At 38.4% G+C, this 16,829-nt stretch overlaps 1 protein-coding gene across 12 annotated transcripts in view; it reads right to left on the reverse strand.

Moving 5' to 3' along the window:
- Positions 1-16,829, reverse strand: part of OSBPL8 (oxysterol binding protein like 8) — a 96,567-nt gene that overhangs the window by 23,404 nt on the left and 56,334 nt on the right. For 9 of the 12 annotated variants that reach the window (XM_065040916.1, XM_065040901.1, XM_065040958.1 and 6 more), the window contains 4 exons: positions 9,256-9,326; positions 4,524-4,604; positions 3,557-3,658; positions 2,133-2,336 (listed from right to left, as the gene is read on the reverse strand). In XM_065040916.1, the coding sequence (XP_064896988.1) occupies positions 2,133-2,336; positions 3,557-3,658; positions 4,524-4,604; positions 9,256-9,326 (458 nt within the window). Of the gene's footprint in view, positions 1-2,132; positions 2,337-3,556; positions 3,659-4,523; positions 4,605-5,104; positions 5,453-9,255; positions 9,327-16,280; positions 16,524-16,829 lie in introns of those variants that run through there. The other 3 variants (XM_021298127.2, XM_065040930.1, XM_065040987.1) reach the window with 2 other exon arrangements.

A 16,829-nucleotide genomic window follows, 5' to 3' on the forward strand; every position in this document is an offset into this window, starting at 1 on the left:
TGGTACAGCTACGCCAATACCAAGTAATGGGCAAGTTAAAAAAACCCACTGGATTAAAACAACTTTGAAGTTAACTTCCTATAGAATATTCATGCCAATAAAACTCAAATGCCATGAACATTCAGAGAAAGTGATAAAACCTGATGAGCAGTCACGCTTGACTAAATCTACTACTTAAAAATTATTTGAAGTATCTATTCTAGTTATTAATTTCAGTAAACTGAAACGGCATCAGGACTGGGCACATGAGGAAGACGGAACCAGGTGCATCAGCTACCTGAGAGTGCAGGAGGAACATCAAAGACCACAGCAACAGGCTTAAGAGAGCATGTGAAGTGACTGGCCACAAACTACTGCAGAAGAGAATTTGCAGCCTGCCAGAAGGACACACTACGGGAAGTGTGTCCAAGTGAGAAAATCTCCCGCAGTATTTGTACCTGTGTAAATGTTTCTCGCAATGTCATCTTCCTGCACTGATTGCAAACAAGGCTCATTTTGCCTTAGACTTCAGGCTCATTCCGGTAAATCTACTCTGTAAATCGGTCAATTGCTGTGATGCTTATGAAAGTTTGCCTTATCATAATAAATCTGTAACTAGGACATTATAATTGACTAGGTAAACAAGGTTTCAAACTTCAAGGCCTTTCATCTAATTAAATCCAGTAATTCTCAACTGCAAATAGCCAAACCAAAATGAACAAACGCCACTCCAGCTCTCAGCACATTTAGAATGGACAATATCAACTTGTTCAGGTTCAAAATTTGACCTACCTTAAAAAAGTAAAAATCTGGTGGGACATGTCCTCTAAATTCTAAATATCTAGTTAAAAAAACAAACAAATCCATTTCTCATTGCCAAGCAATAAAGAAATATAAGACTGATTTGTGATCTTCTGTAGACAGGCCACCACTTTGCAATGTATGTATACATGATCATAAATAATTAAATCACATCAACACCAAACCCTATAGCTTTGAAAAAGTATATGAAGTTTGTGTTCTGCAAATGTGAGATCACCACTAAATTAGTGAAAAGCCCTCCGAAGCAATATTAAAATAAAACTGTTCAAAAGATTTGATCTAGATTTGGTAAATTTAGATAACATTGATAACAATAACAATTCAGAAAGACCACAAAAAGCCATCAGGAATTATACTAGCTGACTGACTTCCCAGTCTGAGATAAGCAAGACAAAATCAATGCAGCATATTCTACAGATATGACAGTACATCTATATCAGTTTAAGATTCAGAAACTATATATTGCAGAGGGCATAATTAATTTATTATGACAAGGACCCTAATATTGTACAGTAATTTAATCTAAAGCGAGATGCCATTTCAGGAGTTAAATATGTTCACTTGTGCTGTGCTTCCGCAGCCCCTCTCCATATGCAAACACAAAACAAGGACTACAATCATTTGTTTACTAGAGTATAAACAATGAGTAATAGCAAACATTAAAGATTCTTAGGAGAAACTGAAATAAACCTTTGCTGTGCAGAACACATTGTGCTTTTCAACACCTACAGATAAGAGCTGGTCACAATATTATGCCATGCTTAACAAAGCAGACACGCATCAGAACTGAAGGAAAACATTTATCTTCCTAAAATTGTAGCCAAAAAGGAACACAATTGTCTAACAAGTTGCAGTATAAGCTATTGTTGCACAAGGAAGTAATCTGAATTTCTGTTCTTAAAAGTACATTGAACTAGGCTGACATTTTATTACATCAATATAGGGCTGGAAGCCAAGAAATGTTTATAACACATCTCAACTCTTCCATTTTGGCAAATCACTTCTCTCCTGAATTCCTCAGGTTCGACTGACGTAAAATACAACATTATACACCCATTCCCTCCACTTGCATGATTGCCAGTGACAGCATTAACTTTTTTAAAGGTATCACTATGCACACCACACCTCTGAAGCTACTTCAGTACACAGAGCAGCATAAATCAAATACTTTTCATGATGAAGAGTAACCAGATGTTGAAGGCTTATATTCAGAATAAACAAACCATTGAAGTTATAACAGAAAATGCAGTTCAGCTTTTCATTAAGGTTATTTTCACTCATAGCTGGCTAATGCTAGTAATTCGTTAAGAACCATATATACTACCACTAACCTTTATAGCCCATATGGACTGCTCCAAAGGATGAAAAAGTTTGAAACAAAAGCCATCTTTTTTAGAAGGCCTCTCAATGAGTTCACAAGCGTTCAGGAGCACTGTTCCTACCCACTGGCCATTTTTTGGGGTTTTGTAAACAAGCAACACTCCTGGTTTCAGTACACACCACAGCTTGGTCCAGCTTTTCAAGGTACCACGAATCTAGAAGATAAATAGTTACAGTTTTAGCTCACAGAAGCCAATACCAAAACCACACCTCTTAACAAAAGGAAAACTGAAATTATTTATTAGTTTTTATTTCAAGTGAAGTTTAGCAGGGCTATCGAAAGTTTACCCAGGTTTAGCAAAGACAATAAAAAGGTAAAATTTCAATGCTCACTTTTCCATTCTTTCTTGATGAATACTTATTCTACAAATGGGTATACACACATCCAGATACGTCAAGTATGGCAGGTCATCTGTAACCTTCATGAATTTTCCTATCTGAAACATATTTTATCACTAGCATGAAGACACAATAATCTTTGGAAACAGAGCTCCTCTGAAAACAGGGCAAAACATCTGATAAGAAAAATAGGGTATTCACAAAATAACTCAGATATATCTGGATTTCTTAGATAAAAACTGTTGTGACAGCTGTTAGCTTCAGTCCATATGTGAAATATAAGATCCTATTAAGTCCCTGAATTTGCATATCTGATTAGATTGCTTGCATCAATTCTGTCATTTCTAGATTTTAATTACTTGTGTGTCTGTAGGACTGAATGCCAACTTGACCTCTGAGCAAAATTTTAGCCTGTTTACATTGATTTTTGCAAAAACTGAAGAAACTTTTTCCAGCTAAGCTAAGTATAAAAATTGGTAACAGATCTTTTTTTCTTGTACAATTTCCAAGGAATATATTTACAAGTTTAAGGAATTATATACAAGTGTATGTACTGCACTACTGTTGATGACACTGACTGCTGTCTTTGAGAAATTAATTCTTCACATTTTGCACTAGTATTAGAGAACAGTTAGTTCCTAAGAAAGGAAAATTACCAGGAAGAAGTATGCAGAGAAACCTGTACTCAAATATCTAATGTGACTGAACCATTTTCACTACAGTTACAGACATAACAGAACTTCAATTCAAAATGTAAAATAAAAAGGACAAAATAAGAACCGTAAAGCCAACTCATCTGAAGTTAATGGCTATACACACAAGATGCATGTGACTATGGTGACTGCAGTAAGTGGAGCCTGGCTCCTCTGTTATTCTCCTGGGATCTGAGCACAGAGAGCCTGGGATGCAATCAGGGGCTGTTGTGCTTGTAGAAAATCATTAACAGCAAGTAAAAGATTGAGCCTTTTCTATTCTAGTCAAAAAGAAGCAAGCAGCTGCTACATCTTCAACTCCAGTTCCACACTTGCATTCTGACCTTCAGCCAGTCAGCCATAACAATAACTGATGGGTCTGTGATTGTGCTAAGTAATTCCTTTGTGGCTCTCTTCTTTTCTTCTCTGTAATTTTTCTTCTGAACCTGTAAATAATAATAAAAAAATATTTACAATGCCACAGCCATAAACCAGCAATAAGAGCATGAAACCAACTATCAATATAAGCTGAAGAAAAACCTGCTAAATTCAATTTGCAATCCAGATACAGAGAAGAAGCTTTAAAAGACAGTATTTGACTTCAAGGTGTGAACAACTGTCTCTTGCTCTATTTCAAGAGCAGCTACTACATAGCCAATTCCAGATTCTTCTGCAATTTGCTTTAAAGACTGAGGACTTTGAAAATCAGAATCACAGGGGAAAAACCAACCAACCAACCAGCCCCCTTCCCTTCCTGGTATGAAGTCCCAAACCAAATTTGGGCCAGATCCATATTTACAGGTACGTTATCTGATCAGTAGTATTTATCCACCAATTACTTTCCCTCCCCAATAGCAAGGTGCAGCAACATATCTCCCTCTTTTAGAGGCAAATAATTTTATGTTTCTCCTGACATGACATCTGCCAAACAGTGCAGTTTAGCCCTGTTACAACACAGGGGGAAGAAAGCAGTAGAAAAAACACAGGTGCTGCATGCAGATTGTAGTTTTGGTAATTCAATTTGTCATTTCATTGCATGTCTTGAGGTCCCTGCCAACCTGAATTATTCTAAAATCTTCCGAGTTATCCTATAATCTTGTGCCATCTTAAAGATCGCATTATAGAAGCCCATACTCAGGTGACAGTACAATAAGATTTGAAGAGAATAAATACCATTACTTCCCACAACACTTAAAATGTTTCATAGAGGTCTCATCACTAGTCGGCATTTTTATCTTCTTGTTAGAGAATAAGGTAAAACTATGTGAATGCATTTATAGTCCATGAGGAGTTACTTGGAAATGAATTCACCTTGAGAGATTCTTTTTTTGTAAGCTTGCTTGAAGATAAAGAAATGTCCTTCTCAGAGCCATTGAAGAGCTTGGATTCAGACTGAAATTCACAAAACGCATAATAAATAAATGCAAATGATAGATATAAGAATATATTACTGTTGCAGGCACTTTAGAAAGTATTTGAAGTGCACGGTTATGTTTGTAAGGTTCCCATTCTCGCTTATCTACCATTTCTCCCAGTTTAAACAAAAACAAACAAACACCACACACAAAAAAACCAAACTACAACTTGCAACATGAGCTGTTCACCACCTGTTTATGGAGTCTCTTTTCATAAGTACTTCATGGGAAAGAAGTATGAGATTCCTCCAGAAGAAGCTGAACTATATACAGTAAATATTTAGCTCATGTAGCCTGTTACTTGGCATGCCACAGTCTTGACTAGTTAGGCGTTACTTTAGCAGAGAGAGAAGGTTTTAGGAGAATCCTCATGTTTAAACACAGAAGTCCTTCTCGTGTTCCTGTGACACAGGAATCCCAACATGTCCATTTTTAACTTCAGAGCTCCTTCGTTCGGATTGCTATAGCGGCACTTACCCCATGACCCATGAAGGAAAATAGAGCGCTGAGTCCTGGATTGAAGAAGCTTTATAAATCATCAGAGAACAACTGACCACTAATGGCACTTGTTCTGCTCCTTCCTCCCCAATCCCAGGCTCTGATTACTTTTTGCAAGTCATCTTCAAGAAGCTCACAGAGGCGACAGACAGGGGATGAGGCTCAGGTTTGTTCACCAAACCCAAGTCTTTGCTCATGGAAGATAAAATGCTGCCTCAGCATCACGAGTTCTCTCTCCTGCCTCTCCACACATCTTGTGAGGTTCAAAGTTTATTCCTTGGCATCTGCTGCCTACTAGTTGAAAGGGAACTAGAGCCACAAAAGATTCACCTTGGGATACACAGCTCTTAAAAGTTAAAAAAAAAAAAGAGTCTATCACAGTTATCATGGCATTCCTACTGCAACTCAGAGAACACTGAGTAGGTATCCCCTACACTGAAACTTCAGATAAATTAGAAAAAAGAAAATTCAGTGTAACATTCTAAACTGTATATATTCAAGGACAGTTTATGAGAACTGCTTCTCGATCTGTTCGATATTTCTGACTAGTCATTTCGAATCTCAGACTACAAGGCAAAGTCTATTCTCTGAACATCTATTTTGGAACACTATAAGATGACATCCAAAAAACAGGCAAGCTTTGAGAAAACTTACTGCAATAATAGAAACAGTACACTTCAGCATTCTATTCATACAGAAGCTGCTCAAAACAAATAAATAAAAATCTAAAGATTTACAAGTAGGACAAAGCAATTTAACTTTGATGTGACGTAAGACACCTTTAATTCAGAATTAAGACTTTACAGGAGTCTACTTAGATAGCTTAGTGTCAAATAGATATGCGCAATAACTGGCAAAAAGTATTTTTATCTTAAAATTATTTCAACAATTAGTAAATGTTTTCTAACTTCCATATATAAATTGGAAAATTGAAGGAAGCCTCTTCATTTTCTATTAAAGATATGCCCTTAACATTCAAAACTTAGCTTTAAGACAAGCATACAACTTGAAATCTAATTCCTCTGTCTAGAAGCCAAATGAAATACAGTACTTCAAATGTAATAACAGAAGAGGGAAAAATGCTTATCGCTGTCACATAAGAAGAGGTAATGTAATCATTATGCAAGCTATAATGGAGCAACTTAAGTAAAACATTCATAAATATTCTACTTGCTCACTAACAGAAAGCTAATGCAATCTAAAGGTCACGCATATAAAAGCCCTGAACCAGTAAGAATCACAGGCTACAAAAACTCCTTCTCTCAGTATCTCAGTTTTAAAGCTCAGTAATACAACACTGAGTAAAGTTCCATATTTACGTGTCCGATGGATCACAAGACAGATCAGTGATTCGTGTATTTATAAGCTAGTGACTTCCTCAGTTATATCCACACAAATCAGACAGGATCAAAACTTAAGAAAACATTTTAAGAGAACCTGCTGCAACTTCCAGCGAGGCACATTCAGTACCAGATTCTGGGCAAGTCTCATCACTGCTTTTCCATCCTTACTTAAAAAGGAGGGTTGCTATTTCACCTCCACAGCTGTAACAGACACCATCTTCTGTTAGGCTGACATTTATTTGTACATTTTAAAGGAACCACTAATCTCATCAAGTCCCACATACAGTTATTGCAAAAAAATGGATGAAGAAAAATATGTATCTGAAGTAGGATTATTGATCTCATCTTTGATAGCAAAAAGACACAAACAAAAGTAATGACAAAGCAAATAAAGACTTAAGATCCTGGAAAGATAAGAACCAAGAGAAAAAAAAAGGAAGAGAAAAATAAATTGGATACTCAAAGATAAATGATTAAAAGAGTCTGAAATAAAACCAAGTTAAAAGAGACCATATTAACTTGATTTCCTAGTAAAACCTCATTTAGAGGTAACCAACACAAATACTTTGATCAGAAGCAAGCTGGATGGTAATGTATTCTTCCCTGATCTCCCTGACAAGTGAAGCTCTAGGATGCAGTAGAAGCGGAGAGATGCAAAGTTTGTGATTCCAAATCAGCTGTAAGACACGAACAGCTTGAAATCACAGAATTATAGAATCATTTTGGTTGTAAAGGACCTTTAAGATTGAGTCCAATGGTTAACCTAGCACTGCCAAGTCCACCACTAAACTGTGACCTGAAGTGCCCCATCTACACATCTTTTAAACACCTCCAGGGATGGTGACTCCATCACTTCCCTGGGCAGCCTGTTCCAATGCCTGACAACCCTTTCCATGAAGAAATTTCTCCTAATATCCATTCTAAACCTCCCTTGGCACAACTTGAGGTCACTTCTTGTAAGCATTTCTATGCTTAGCTACACACCACAGAACTGCAGCATCAGCTGCAAAACCCAACCTGCTCACCCCAGCGCTATTCTGATGACACTGTTCAAAAGCAGGGAAACGCTACTGTAATTTTTAAGGCACTTGGATTTCCTTCAATATTTCTTCAGCATTTCTCTTTAAAGCTCTGACACATGAAGTATCACAGAAAAACTTGTGCCAAGACCTCGAGTGCAATCCCTCTGTCTCCTAGGGGTGCGGGTGCCTGTGCCCAGGGCCAGCTTGGAAAGACACAGCGCTCACCTTGCAGCAGAGCCCTAAGGAAAGAGCTGTGCCCCAAATCACATGGGTATCTCCCCCACATCCCTCGGGAGCCTCAAGCTCAGGTCCTCACCTTCCCCCGCAGAGCAGCCCATGCCTGCTGCACCCTGACAATCTGTTCAAGGGTCTGTTACCACATCTGCCTCTGTAAAAACCAATGGACATCCTCACGGAAAACAGAAAACTACAAAGCAGGGTAATTTAAAGCCTTTAAACTCAATCCTGTAGTGATGCCTAAATGAGAAAAACAAGTGAACTTAGCTACTCTGTCCAGTGATCAAACCATACACAACCGCCCACTGCACAAAATGCAGTCTCTTCTATTTAATACATAAATATCCCTAGATAACGATTTAGTATATTGACATGCTGGCCACTTCCACTGATCAAAATGTTCATACACCTCAGGAGTTATGACAGGCCAACAAATAAAGAAGGTTGTATCAGAGCGACCTATACAATACCCTAGAACTGACAGTTTCTATACCTGTATCCTACAAATTTAAAAGGATTTGGGAAAGGAAAAGATACCTATAGTAGACTTGTCTCTACAATACCACGAGTTTGTACACGAATCTCTCATCATGTGCATACTATTTCTTTACCATCAGAAAAGAACATTTTATTCTGAATAAGAATGCTATCGCAAACTATTCATGTAAATAATTGCGATCAGAACAAAACAAAGCTCTGGAGACAAAAAAATAGGATTGCTACATAAAAAGAGTCTTTGTGGTTGCTTGGGTAGTTCATGTTTTCTTGCTTTTTCAAGTTTAGCCAGCCCAAGATGCAATAATTTTGCTGACTACAGTGTCCACCTCCCAGCTCCACTTTGGATGTTGTCAGTTTTCACTGGCTCTCAGTGAGCCTTTCCCATCTTGGGACTCCACAGTAATGACTATGAATTTGCCTGGTTCCTACCTTTTCTGTTTCCAACATCCAGACTACCAGAAAGCATAAACATGCACAGCAGTCATAACCAGTTTAATGTTCTACTGACCATGCTTTCCTTTGCACTCTCATTACCTCAGCAAAATGGACCTTTATACTTGAATTCTGCGGTACAGAAGCTTTTGCAACACACAGGATAACAGATTACACTTAACTATGTTTTACTCTGGCAATTCAAGCCGTTAAACTAAACCTTTTCCTCTTACAGTGTCCTTAACGTTCTTATAAGATTTTCTACAGCTCAGTGAACAGCATCTGCACCTACAGCTTAAACAGATTTTAAACTCAGTTCCATAGCAAGAGTTGGCCTCCATCCACTGTTACATTTGGCAAGGCAACATCCCACTCCAAGACGACAGTGAGAAGACTCCATGTTTCGTAGATTTTCAAGTTATGTCATTCTGAGAACTGTATTAAGAAATTCCCTTTAATCTTTATCTATTGCTGAATCTAAAAGTAATATTTAAGATTATCTACAATGAAAGTTAAATATATGGGCACTTAATTAAAAATGCAGAACTCGTTTGCACACTGACATTTTAAAGACATATTAGGAGGCTGCTTTCCTTACCTTGCTTTTCGACATAGAATGCGCTGTATCCTCTTTGCTTTGTGACACATCATCCTTTCCTTTGTCAAAACCTTAAAGAAAAGAGAACAGTGTTGCAAATGATTCCAAGACATAACATTTTATATGAACTAGCCTTTGAAATAAAGTTGCAAATTGTGATTAGCATAAAAGAGCGCAAGCAAATTGGATTTTCAAACAACATATACATACCAGTCCATCACATCAGTTGAAAACATACCAGCTAATACAATATGAACTAAATACCCACTAAGAGGTAAGAACAGTCCACTGTATTTGGATGCTGCTGCACCCTATCAATAACCTGACGAACATAAATATGGTGTGCAAACTTTTGTACTTTTATCTTCTCATTGCCCCTCGTCTGCATACATTCAGGCACAGAGCAGAATATTAAATAAAGCATTTTTTGTTTTGTTCATTTCTGTAGCTAGAAGTAATTGGTAAATACCACCTACATGAAAGCAAACCTAAAACACTGATCAAGATTGTCAGTCATTTTTTTGCAAGAAATTGAAAGAGGCTGCTTATATTAACGTTGAATTTATACTCTCAACTTGACACTGCATAAACGTAACTACGAGGTTTTATATTAAAAGAGTCATTGAAATCCCACATTTATCTTCTGTGAGCAATTCACAGTACAAACCCAACAGTTTCCCAGTATCCGAAAAGCACAGTGAGATGGGGCTGTAGCCACTCTATGTGTGACAATGGAGAGAGGGGTCACAACTGCCATTAGTGCTGCTGCGCAGCTGCTACACGCCATGGAACACATACCGAGAACCTTTCCTTAAGGAAAAATAAGCTATTCTAGTCATGAAGATAACATCTCAGTGATACATTTTCTTTTAAGAGATCGGTGGCAGCGTAAAGCTTTTATACACAGGAATAAACCAAATTGCACAATGCATTTATCTGAGTAAGTAAAAATGTCATAATTTGCATGCCCTCCAGACAGAAGGCAGATAAATATGAAGTCATACGTGAACTTGAGGAATAATCCACGCAGCTGAAAAGCCTTTGTGTGGCTCTGCCAGTGGTACCCCAGAGCTTCAGCCCAGCAGAGGGCACCACATCAGCAGAGAAATTGCACAAACGGGCAGCAAAACCTCTTCTGAGCTTCCCTTGGAACATGTTCTGAACCTCGAAACAGAAACTGGTGCTCAGATGTCTACAATGAGAAGACTTGTCAGAGAAAAAGTTGGATTTCACATTCTTCAGGGGAGTGTGTGTATGTTGGGAGAGATTTTGTGAGCTTTAAAATAATGTTTATTAGCTCTCTGTAGCAGTGTTGAGTAGTTTGTTCAGTGTAGGACTTGCTATTTATTTATTTATTTAGGCTAAAATTAGTAGCTTCACCCTTCCACAACTTAACAACACACACAAAGTCTAAGACATCACAAACACACATTTTGGGAAGTTTCAGTGACTTATAGAGGTACTAAGTTGGTCTTCAGGTTACATGAGAAATCTGAGATTCCTTTTAGTTTTGGTCTGGTAATCAGTCTTTTGGATTTTTTTTTTTGTTTATATTTATTACCCTTTGCAGAGATTCTTTTTTAAGATCAGATTTTTAAAAATTATATACTGCAATACAATAATATTACATTTTATGTTTACACAAAGATAACCTTCAATGCCTTTTTAAAAATAATCCTTTAAATGTCTTTATAGAAGCCCTTCTCTTCTGTGCACAGTTCATTAAACCCTTGGTTTTGAAATTCCTCCAACACATCCATGACAGGTTTGTTTGGCTAATGAAAACCTATAACGCAGAAGACAACTTGACCACAGAGAAGCAGCACCTAGACAGGCAGAAGATTTGTAGTACTAGGGAAATAGGAAAAAGGTGAGTCGCGATCCAGAGGCCAGCAGCCGCTTTTCCTATATAGCACCAAATACAAAAGCACATTCTCTACAGCACCCGACATCAGGTCCTCAAACAAAGCAAAGGTTACTTCAAACCTTAGAGGACAGACCTGCCTTATTTCACTGAGAAGTTATTAGATTTGACTCCAGTCTTGAGAAGTCAAACGCACACAAGAACCACAGTAATGAGGTTTTCGCTTCACCTCCACACCCTAAAGAAATTCCCAATCAGGAACCAAGTTCAACTAAAAATGCAATGCTGGCATTTTCTAATGGCTTTCCAGTTTATACTTATTTATTTATATGCAGACACATATGCATATACAAAAGGTTTCATGATGGAGATCAACCAGAAAGTGCTAAGTCAGGATTATTCTTACAGAAGAGGAGCTATAATTCACAGCTTAGTTTCTAAAGCACAGCAGTTTTAAGGGCCTTACACATCCTTATCTAACATACTCGTTTCACCTTTTTTTCATAAAAAAGTTTTTCATTGGTATCACCAATGAAAATAGAATGAAGTACTGCATCCTGGAGCATTAAACACAAAGAAAGAAGCTGAGTCACATTTCCCTAAATTTCACAGAATCATAGAATCATTTTGGTTGGAAGAGACCTTTAAGATCACCAGTCCAACCATAGCCTAACTCAGGCACTAAACAATGTCCCTAAGAACCTCATCTATACATCTTTTAAACACCTCCAGGGATGGTGACACCACCACTTCCCTGGGCAGCCTGTTCCAGTGCTTGATAACTCGTTCTGTAAAGAAATTTTCCCTGATACCAAAAAAATCTAAACATCCCCTAGCACAATTTAAGGCCATTCCCTCTTGTCCTACCTATCACTTGTTACTTGGGAGAAGAGACCAACACCCTCCATGCCACAACCTCCATTCAGGTAGCTGTAGACAGCGATCAGGTCTCCCCTCAGCCTCCTTTTCTCCAGGCTAAACAGCCCCAGTTCCCTCAGCTGCTCCTCATCAGACTTGTGCTCCAGACCCCCCACCAGCTTTGTCGCCCTTCTCAGAACTCTCTGCAGCACCTTCATTCTGCTTCCAGCACCTCAAGCCCAGGAGGTGTGCATGCTTGCAGATTTATACACATGCCATCACACTGGCCATTCCCTTCCTCACTCATACCCACAGCAAAGATCTCTCTGAAGGGTTTGCTGGTGAAGGCAAATCAGGGTGCTGCTGATCCTGGAAAACCTTGCGCTGCTCTGTCTCGGTCTGTTAGGAAACCCAAGCAGTCAGCTTCATGTCCCACCCCATTCTACTTGTTACCTTCTCCTCTGTAGGAAGGATAAGCTCACTCAGAAAACAGAGAGAAGGCTTTCCCTCCCAAGTGATAAAATGTATGGTTAAAAAAATCATAATTCAGGTACTGACTCAGACACAGTCTCACTCAGTGTTAGGACACATTTTTGAGGGAGTGTCTATTAAGATGGAGGGATCTCAATACCATAGGCAGTCTCACTTCTTCTGACAAGAACAGTTTGATGCTAATACCTGCTTGGAAATTTGTACTGATATATCACAAAAAGCTATATATGGGCCCAAGACGAATCCTCACATACACTTTGCTGTGGAAATACTTGGTCAAGACAAAAAAAAAAAAAATCAGAACAATTATATTAATAGAATCAATAATAAGAAATACTATTTTCCCCCTTCCTGCTACCAGTTACAAACAACCAATTTGTCTATGGATTTGTGACAATGACAACAGGAAAGTCAAGAAAACTGTGCCTCTAAATGATGCTTTGTGTTATTGCGCTCTTTGTAGTTTCATTAGTCCCAGAGTTACTGAAAATTGCACCACAAACAGCCACTGAAGCCTGTATCTGGAGTGGAGCCTGCCAGGGAATGAGAGGCTGGAGGCAGGTCTAATAACAAAAAGCGTCTTCCAAATTCTCCAGAGTTTATCAACTGTGAGTTTGGACTTAATATTTCATCTTACTTGCTGTTTCCCATCCTGTAATTCAATCAGGAACTCGTTGATAAGATAACCTGAGCTCACATTTCACAATGTATAAATTCAGGTGTTGAAGATGCAGTCCCTTTCTGTAACTTTCTCGCTGTTAAATCTCTTGGATTTGTGTATCGTTTTGTACCTGATCACACGAAAGCAACCTTCAGAGCTAGGAGACAGCAAGCATGAGCTGTTTGAACCAACTTTCAGAGCTGCAGATTGAGCCCCCAGTATTATTTAAGGCACTTACAGATTTAAAAAAAAAAAATAAATAAATAAAATCAATGCATACAAGTTCCACTACTCTAGCCTCAAAAGCAGTTCTAGAAATCAGGGACTGTGTTCACAGCAACACCGTGTCTTAATAGACTTTCTCCCAGTGTGACCTTCCTTGTCTTCCCATCACAGGCCACAGGGGCTCTGAAAGCTGACTCCAGCCCCAGGGCAGGCAGCCACCGTTCACGGTACCACCGTAGAAGCCAAGGGAAACCATTCAATAGCGCATTCCTGCTGTGAACACTCGGCATACCCTTGTGAAACTTGCAGGTGCAAACCTGTGTGATAACTCACGACGAGCTTTCTGACAGAAGCGAGAGCCTGACAACAGCGCACAACCTGAACAACCAGAACTCTGTACGTGCAAGATGCCCATGAACAAAATCAAGTGATCCTTCTTTAGAGACTGAGCTGGAACATGCTGTCAATACCAAAAGAAAAAAAATCTCAAAAAATCATCTTCGACAAAAAATGAGGGCTATATACATTGTAAGACTAGCGTTAAAGAATCTTTAGGATAAAGTCTGTGATAGGGTACATTTTAAAACAAGACTGTTTAGTTAAGATATTTTAATTTTGAAGTGTAAAACTGGTGACATTGTTTGAAGTCACACCTGCGGTCTGTCCCTTCAATGCATCTTGAGGGACAGAAAAAACCAAAACCAAGCACATAACACCCCCTACGTCTCAAAACCTGCTGTCATACCTCTCAACAAATACCATTTTCAATTAGGATGCTTGAGAAAAATAACATCTGAAAAAACATGTTACTTTTTAATGCCAGCATTACTTTAGCCAAAAAGAAAAATAATTACTATCCACTAGAGGCTTTTTTTTCCAACAAAGAGAAGAACCAGTAAAAAAGCAATGCAATGCATTAGAAGATCACAAATAGGAAGCCTACCAACAATATTAGTGACTTCCAAATGAAAAGCAATAAACAGACTGATTTGATTACTGGTGTGCATGTGACGAATGAACAACTGAGATGAAAAACTATATGCTTCAGGAAGAACTACGAGCTATTCTTAGTGAGAGATATCAATACTGGTGTTAAATAATAAACAAAGCAGGAGAAAAAAGGAAAAGTATTTTTAAAGAATTGAACAGAGGAGGCATCAGTCTTTTTCACTGACTGATTTTCAAAAGTTTGATGACAAGCAGTTTTAAAAATATACAATATATATTAACAAAATATACAACCATATATTAACTAATTCAGATTCCTCCATGGCTTTTGAAACTGAAGTAATCAGAAAAGCAAGCAAAGTCCTTCTATGTATTTTCTCATGGTCATTTTTTCTTTTGGAAAAAGCATATAAAATAAACAATAATAACCAAAGAATAACCTCACTGTAACTACACGAGTATCTTTTTGACAAGCAACAACTACTCTTTGCTTAAACCAAACTGAAAGAGTATACTCTCCAGCATATGAATATTGTTTAAGTTCTTCAGATATGTGGAAGATTCCGAAAAATAAAACATTTTTTAGTTCTATGTTTACGCTTTTTTTTTTTTCCATTAAAAACTGTTTTCCATTTGGTCTGCATTTTAAGAAGTCACTCATTGTTCACTTACAGACAGCTATCAGCTTTAATGTAGAATCCAATATAGGAAGGAAGCAAATAGGAAACATTTTTGTTTCAGTAATTACCAGACTACATGCATTTATTTTAAAGGTAGGGAGGATCTGTCAAGCTGCCAACTCCACGCTTTCAGGCTTGGAGATCTTTATTTCCTGAGTAGCCTGAATAAAACTCAGTGTTAGACTCTTAGTAGAAGGCTAATCATTTCCTAAAGCTGAGTGAAAGGAAACATTACGGGCTAAAACACGAGGTTTAATAGAATGTGGTGTCCCAAGCATCTGTCCCCACCGGCCTGTGGCTGAACATGCTGCTCCAGCGATTCTGCAGAGCTCCCTGATCACCAACCCACAACCAGCCCTGGGCTCTGCACCCCAAATCCTTCCCGTGGCTTCAGAGCCATGGCTTACAAATTCACTGAGCCATTCTGCAGCAGGCACACAATAAACAGTGAAAACTATTTTCTTCCCACTCCCTCCCCAGCATTCTGGCCCCACAGGGCTACACGACAAAGTGTGTATGGGGGCAGGCACAAGACAAATCACATATACAGATTCATTCTGGTAAGAATGTACAATTTCTGCAAGTGTCCCCTTTCAGGTAAAGATGACCTTGTAATACGTTATCAAGCACCAAAGTTTCCTGAAGTAAACTGCTGAAATTCAGGTACCTGTATCAGAAGTGCACATTATGGACAATGAAACTCTAGAAATTCATTTTAATATTCCAGTACTGATTTTCAGGAAAGAACAAATCTGAGCAAAAGGACACTCAAGCCCTTTCTGCTGTTAAGTATCTTAAAAATCTTGCACTACTGAGTTTAGCGAGGGATTTTAGCCCTAACTCATTCTATCTTGTCATTTTATATCAAACCACTGATGACAAGCATCCAGAGTCTTCAAATAGTTCTAGCTAAATTAAAACCTTCTGCTGTACCTTACTATTTTGAAGCAAGCCCATTGTGTGTGAGGGCAGTGGAAAGTACAAGTGAGGAAGGCGTTTATAAAACACATCACAGAACTTCAGTCATAAATGCCCAAACAACCAAACCAAATATTCACATCAGTACCGAACACGCAAATACCTTTCAAAGAGAGATTCACTGCAGCGTGAACTATAACTTACTTGCCTATCTACAAATGCTCCCACTACAAAGAGCTGTTAGCTAAATGCATACTAGCATTATTCTTTCTGATTTTTGCCAACATCTCAGTACATTACTTTTATTCAAGCTGAAAAATTCGAGGAAGAAATCATATTCTCTTCTGTACATTTTAAGAAATGCAAGACCATAACAAACCTGGTAAAGCTGGAGAGAGTTCGTGATATCCTCCAAATGAAGCATTCCGGACAAGCTTTCGGCCATCAGCTCTTGGAGAAAGCACAGATGAAATCCCCGCACATGAAGAAAACCTACGTCGCACTGGACCCTCTTCCTTCATGAGTTAAGGTGTTTGTGTAAGGATTATGTTCTCTGTGAAGGCTGGTTAGCATTAGCTGCTTGGAACAAGAGTGTTGCAGTACCAGCCTTTTACCTCACATTCTGATGAGCAAGATACAAAAGGAAAAAAAAAAAAGAAGAAACAAACGAAGGGCACAGGTGAAAAATGCAGCGAAGAGACAGAGGCTGCCAAATCAGCAGCAAGCCAAGCAACACTATACGCCTCTTGTCAAACCCATTAGGGCGCTTAAAGCAGAATAGCTTTACCTCAGCTCCTCTTTTCCACAAACACCCCGCTTCTCATTTTTGACATGTCAGTTTTGGTCCTACTCATCTCTGCTTTCTAAGCACAAAAAAATGATTATTTAGGTTTTAAGGATTCATTAAATCAATTCTTTTTCCTGTTAG

The sequence above is a fragment of the Columba livia genome, chromosome 1 (assembly GCF_036013475.1).
Source record: "Columba livia isolate bColLiv1 breed racing homer chromosome 1, bColLiv1.pat.W.v2, whole genome shotgun sequence".
NCBI classification, from domain to species: domain Eukaryota; kingdom Metazoa; phylum Chordata; class Aves; order Columbiformes; family Columbidae; genus Columba; species Columba livia.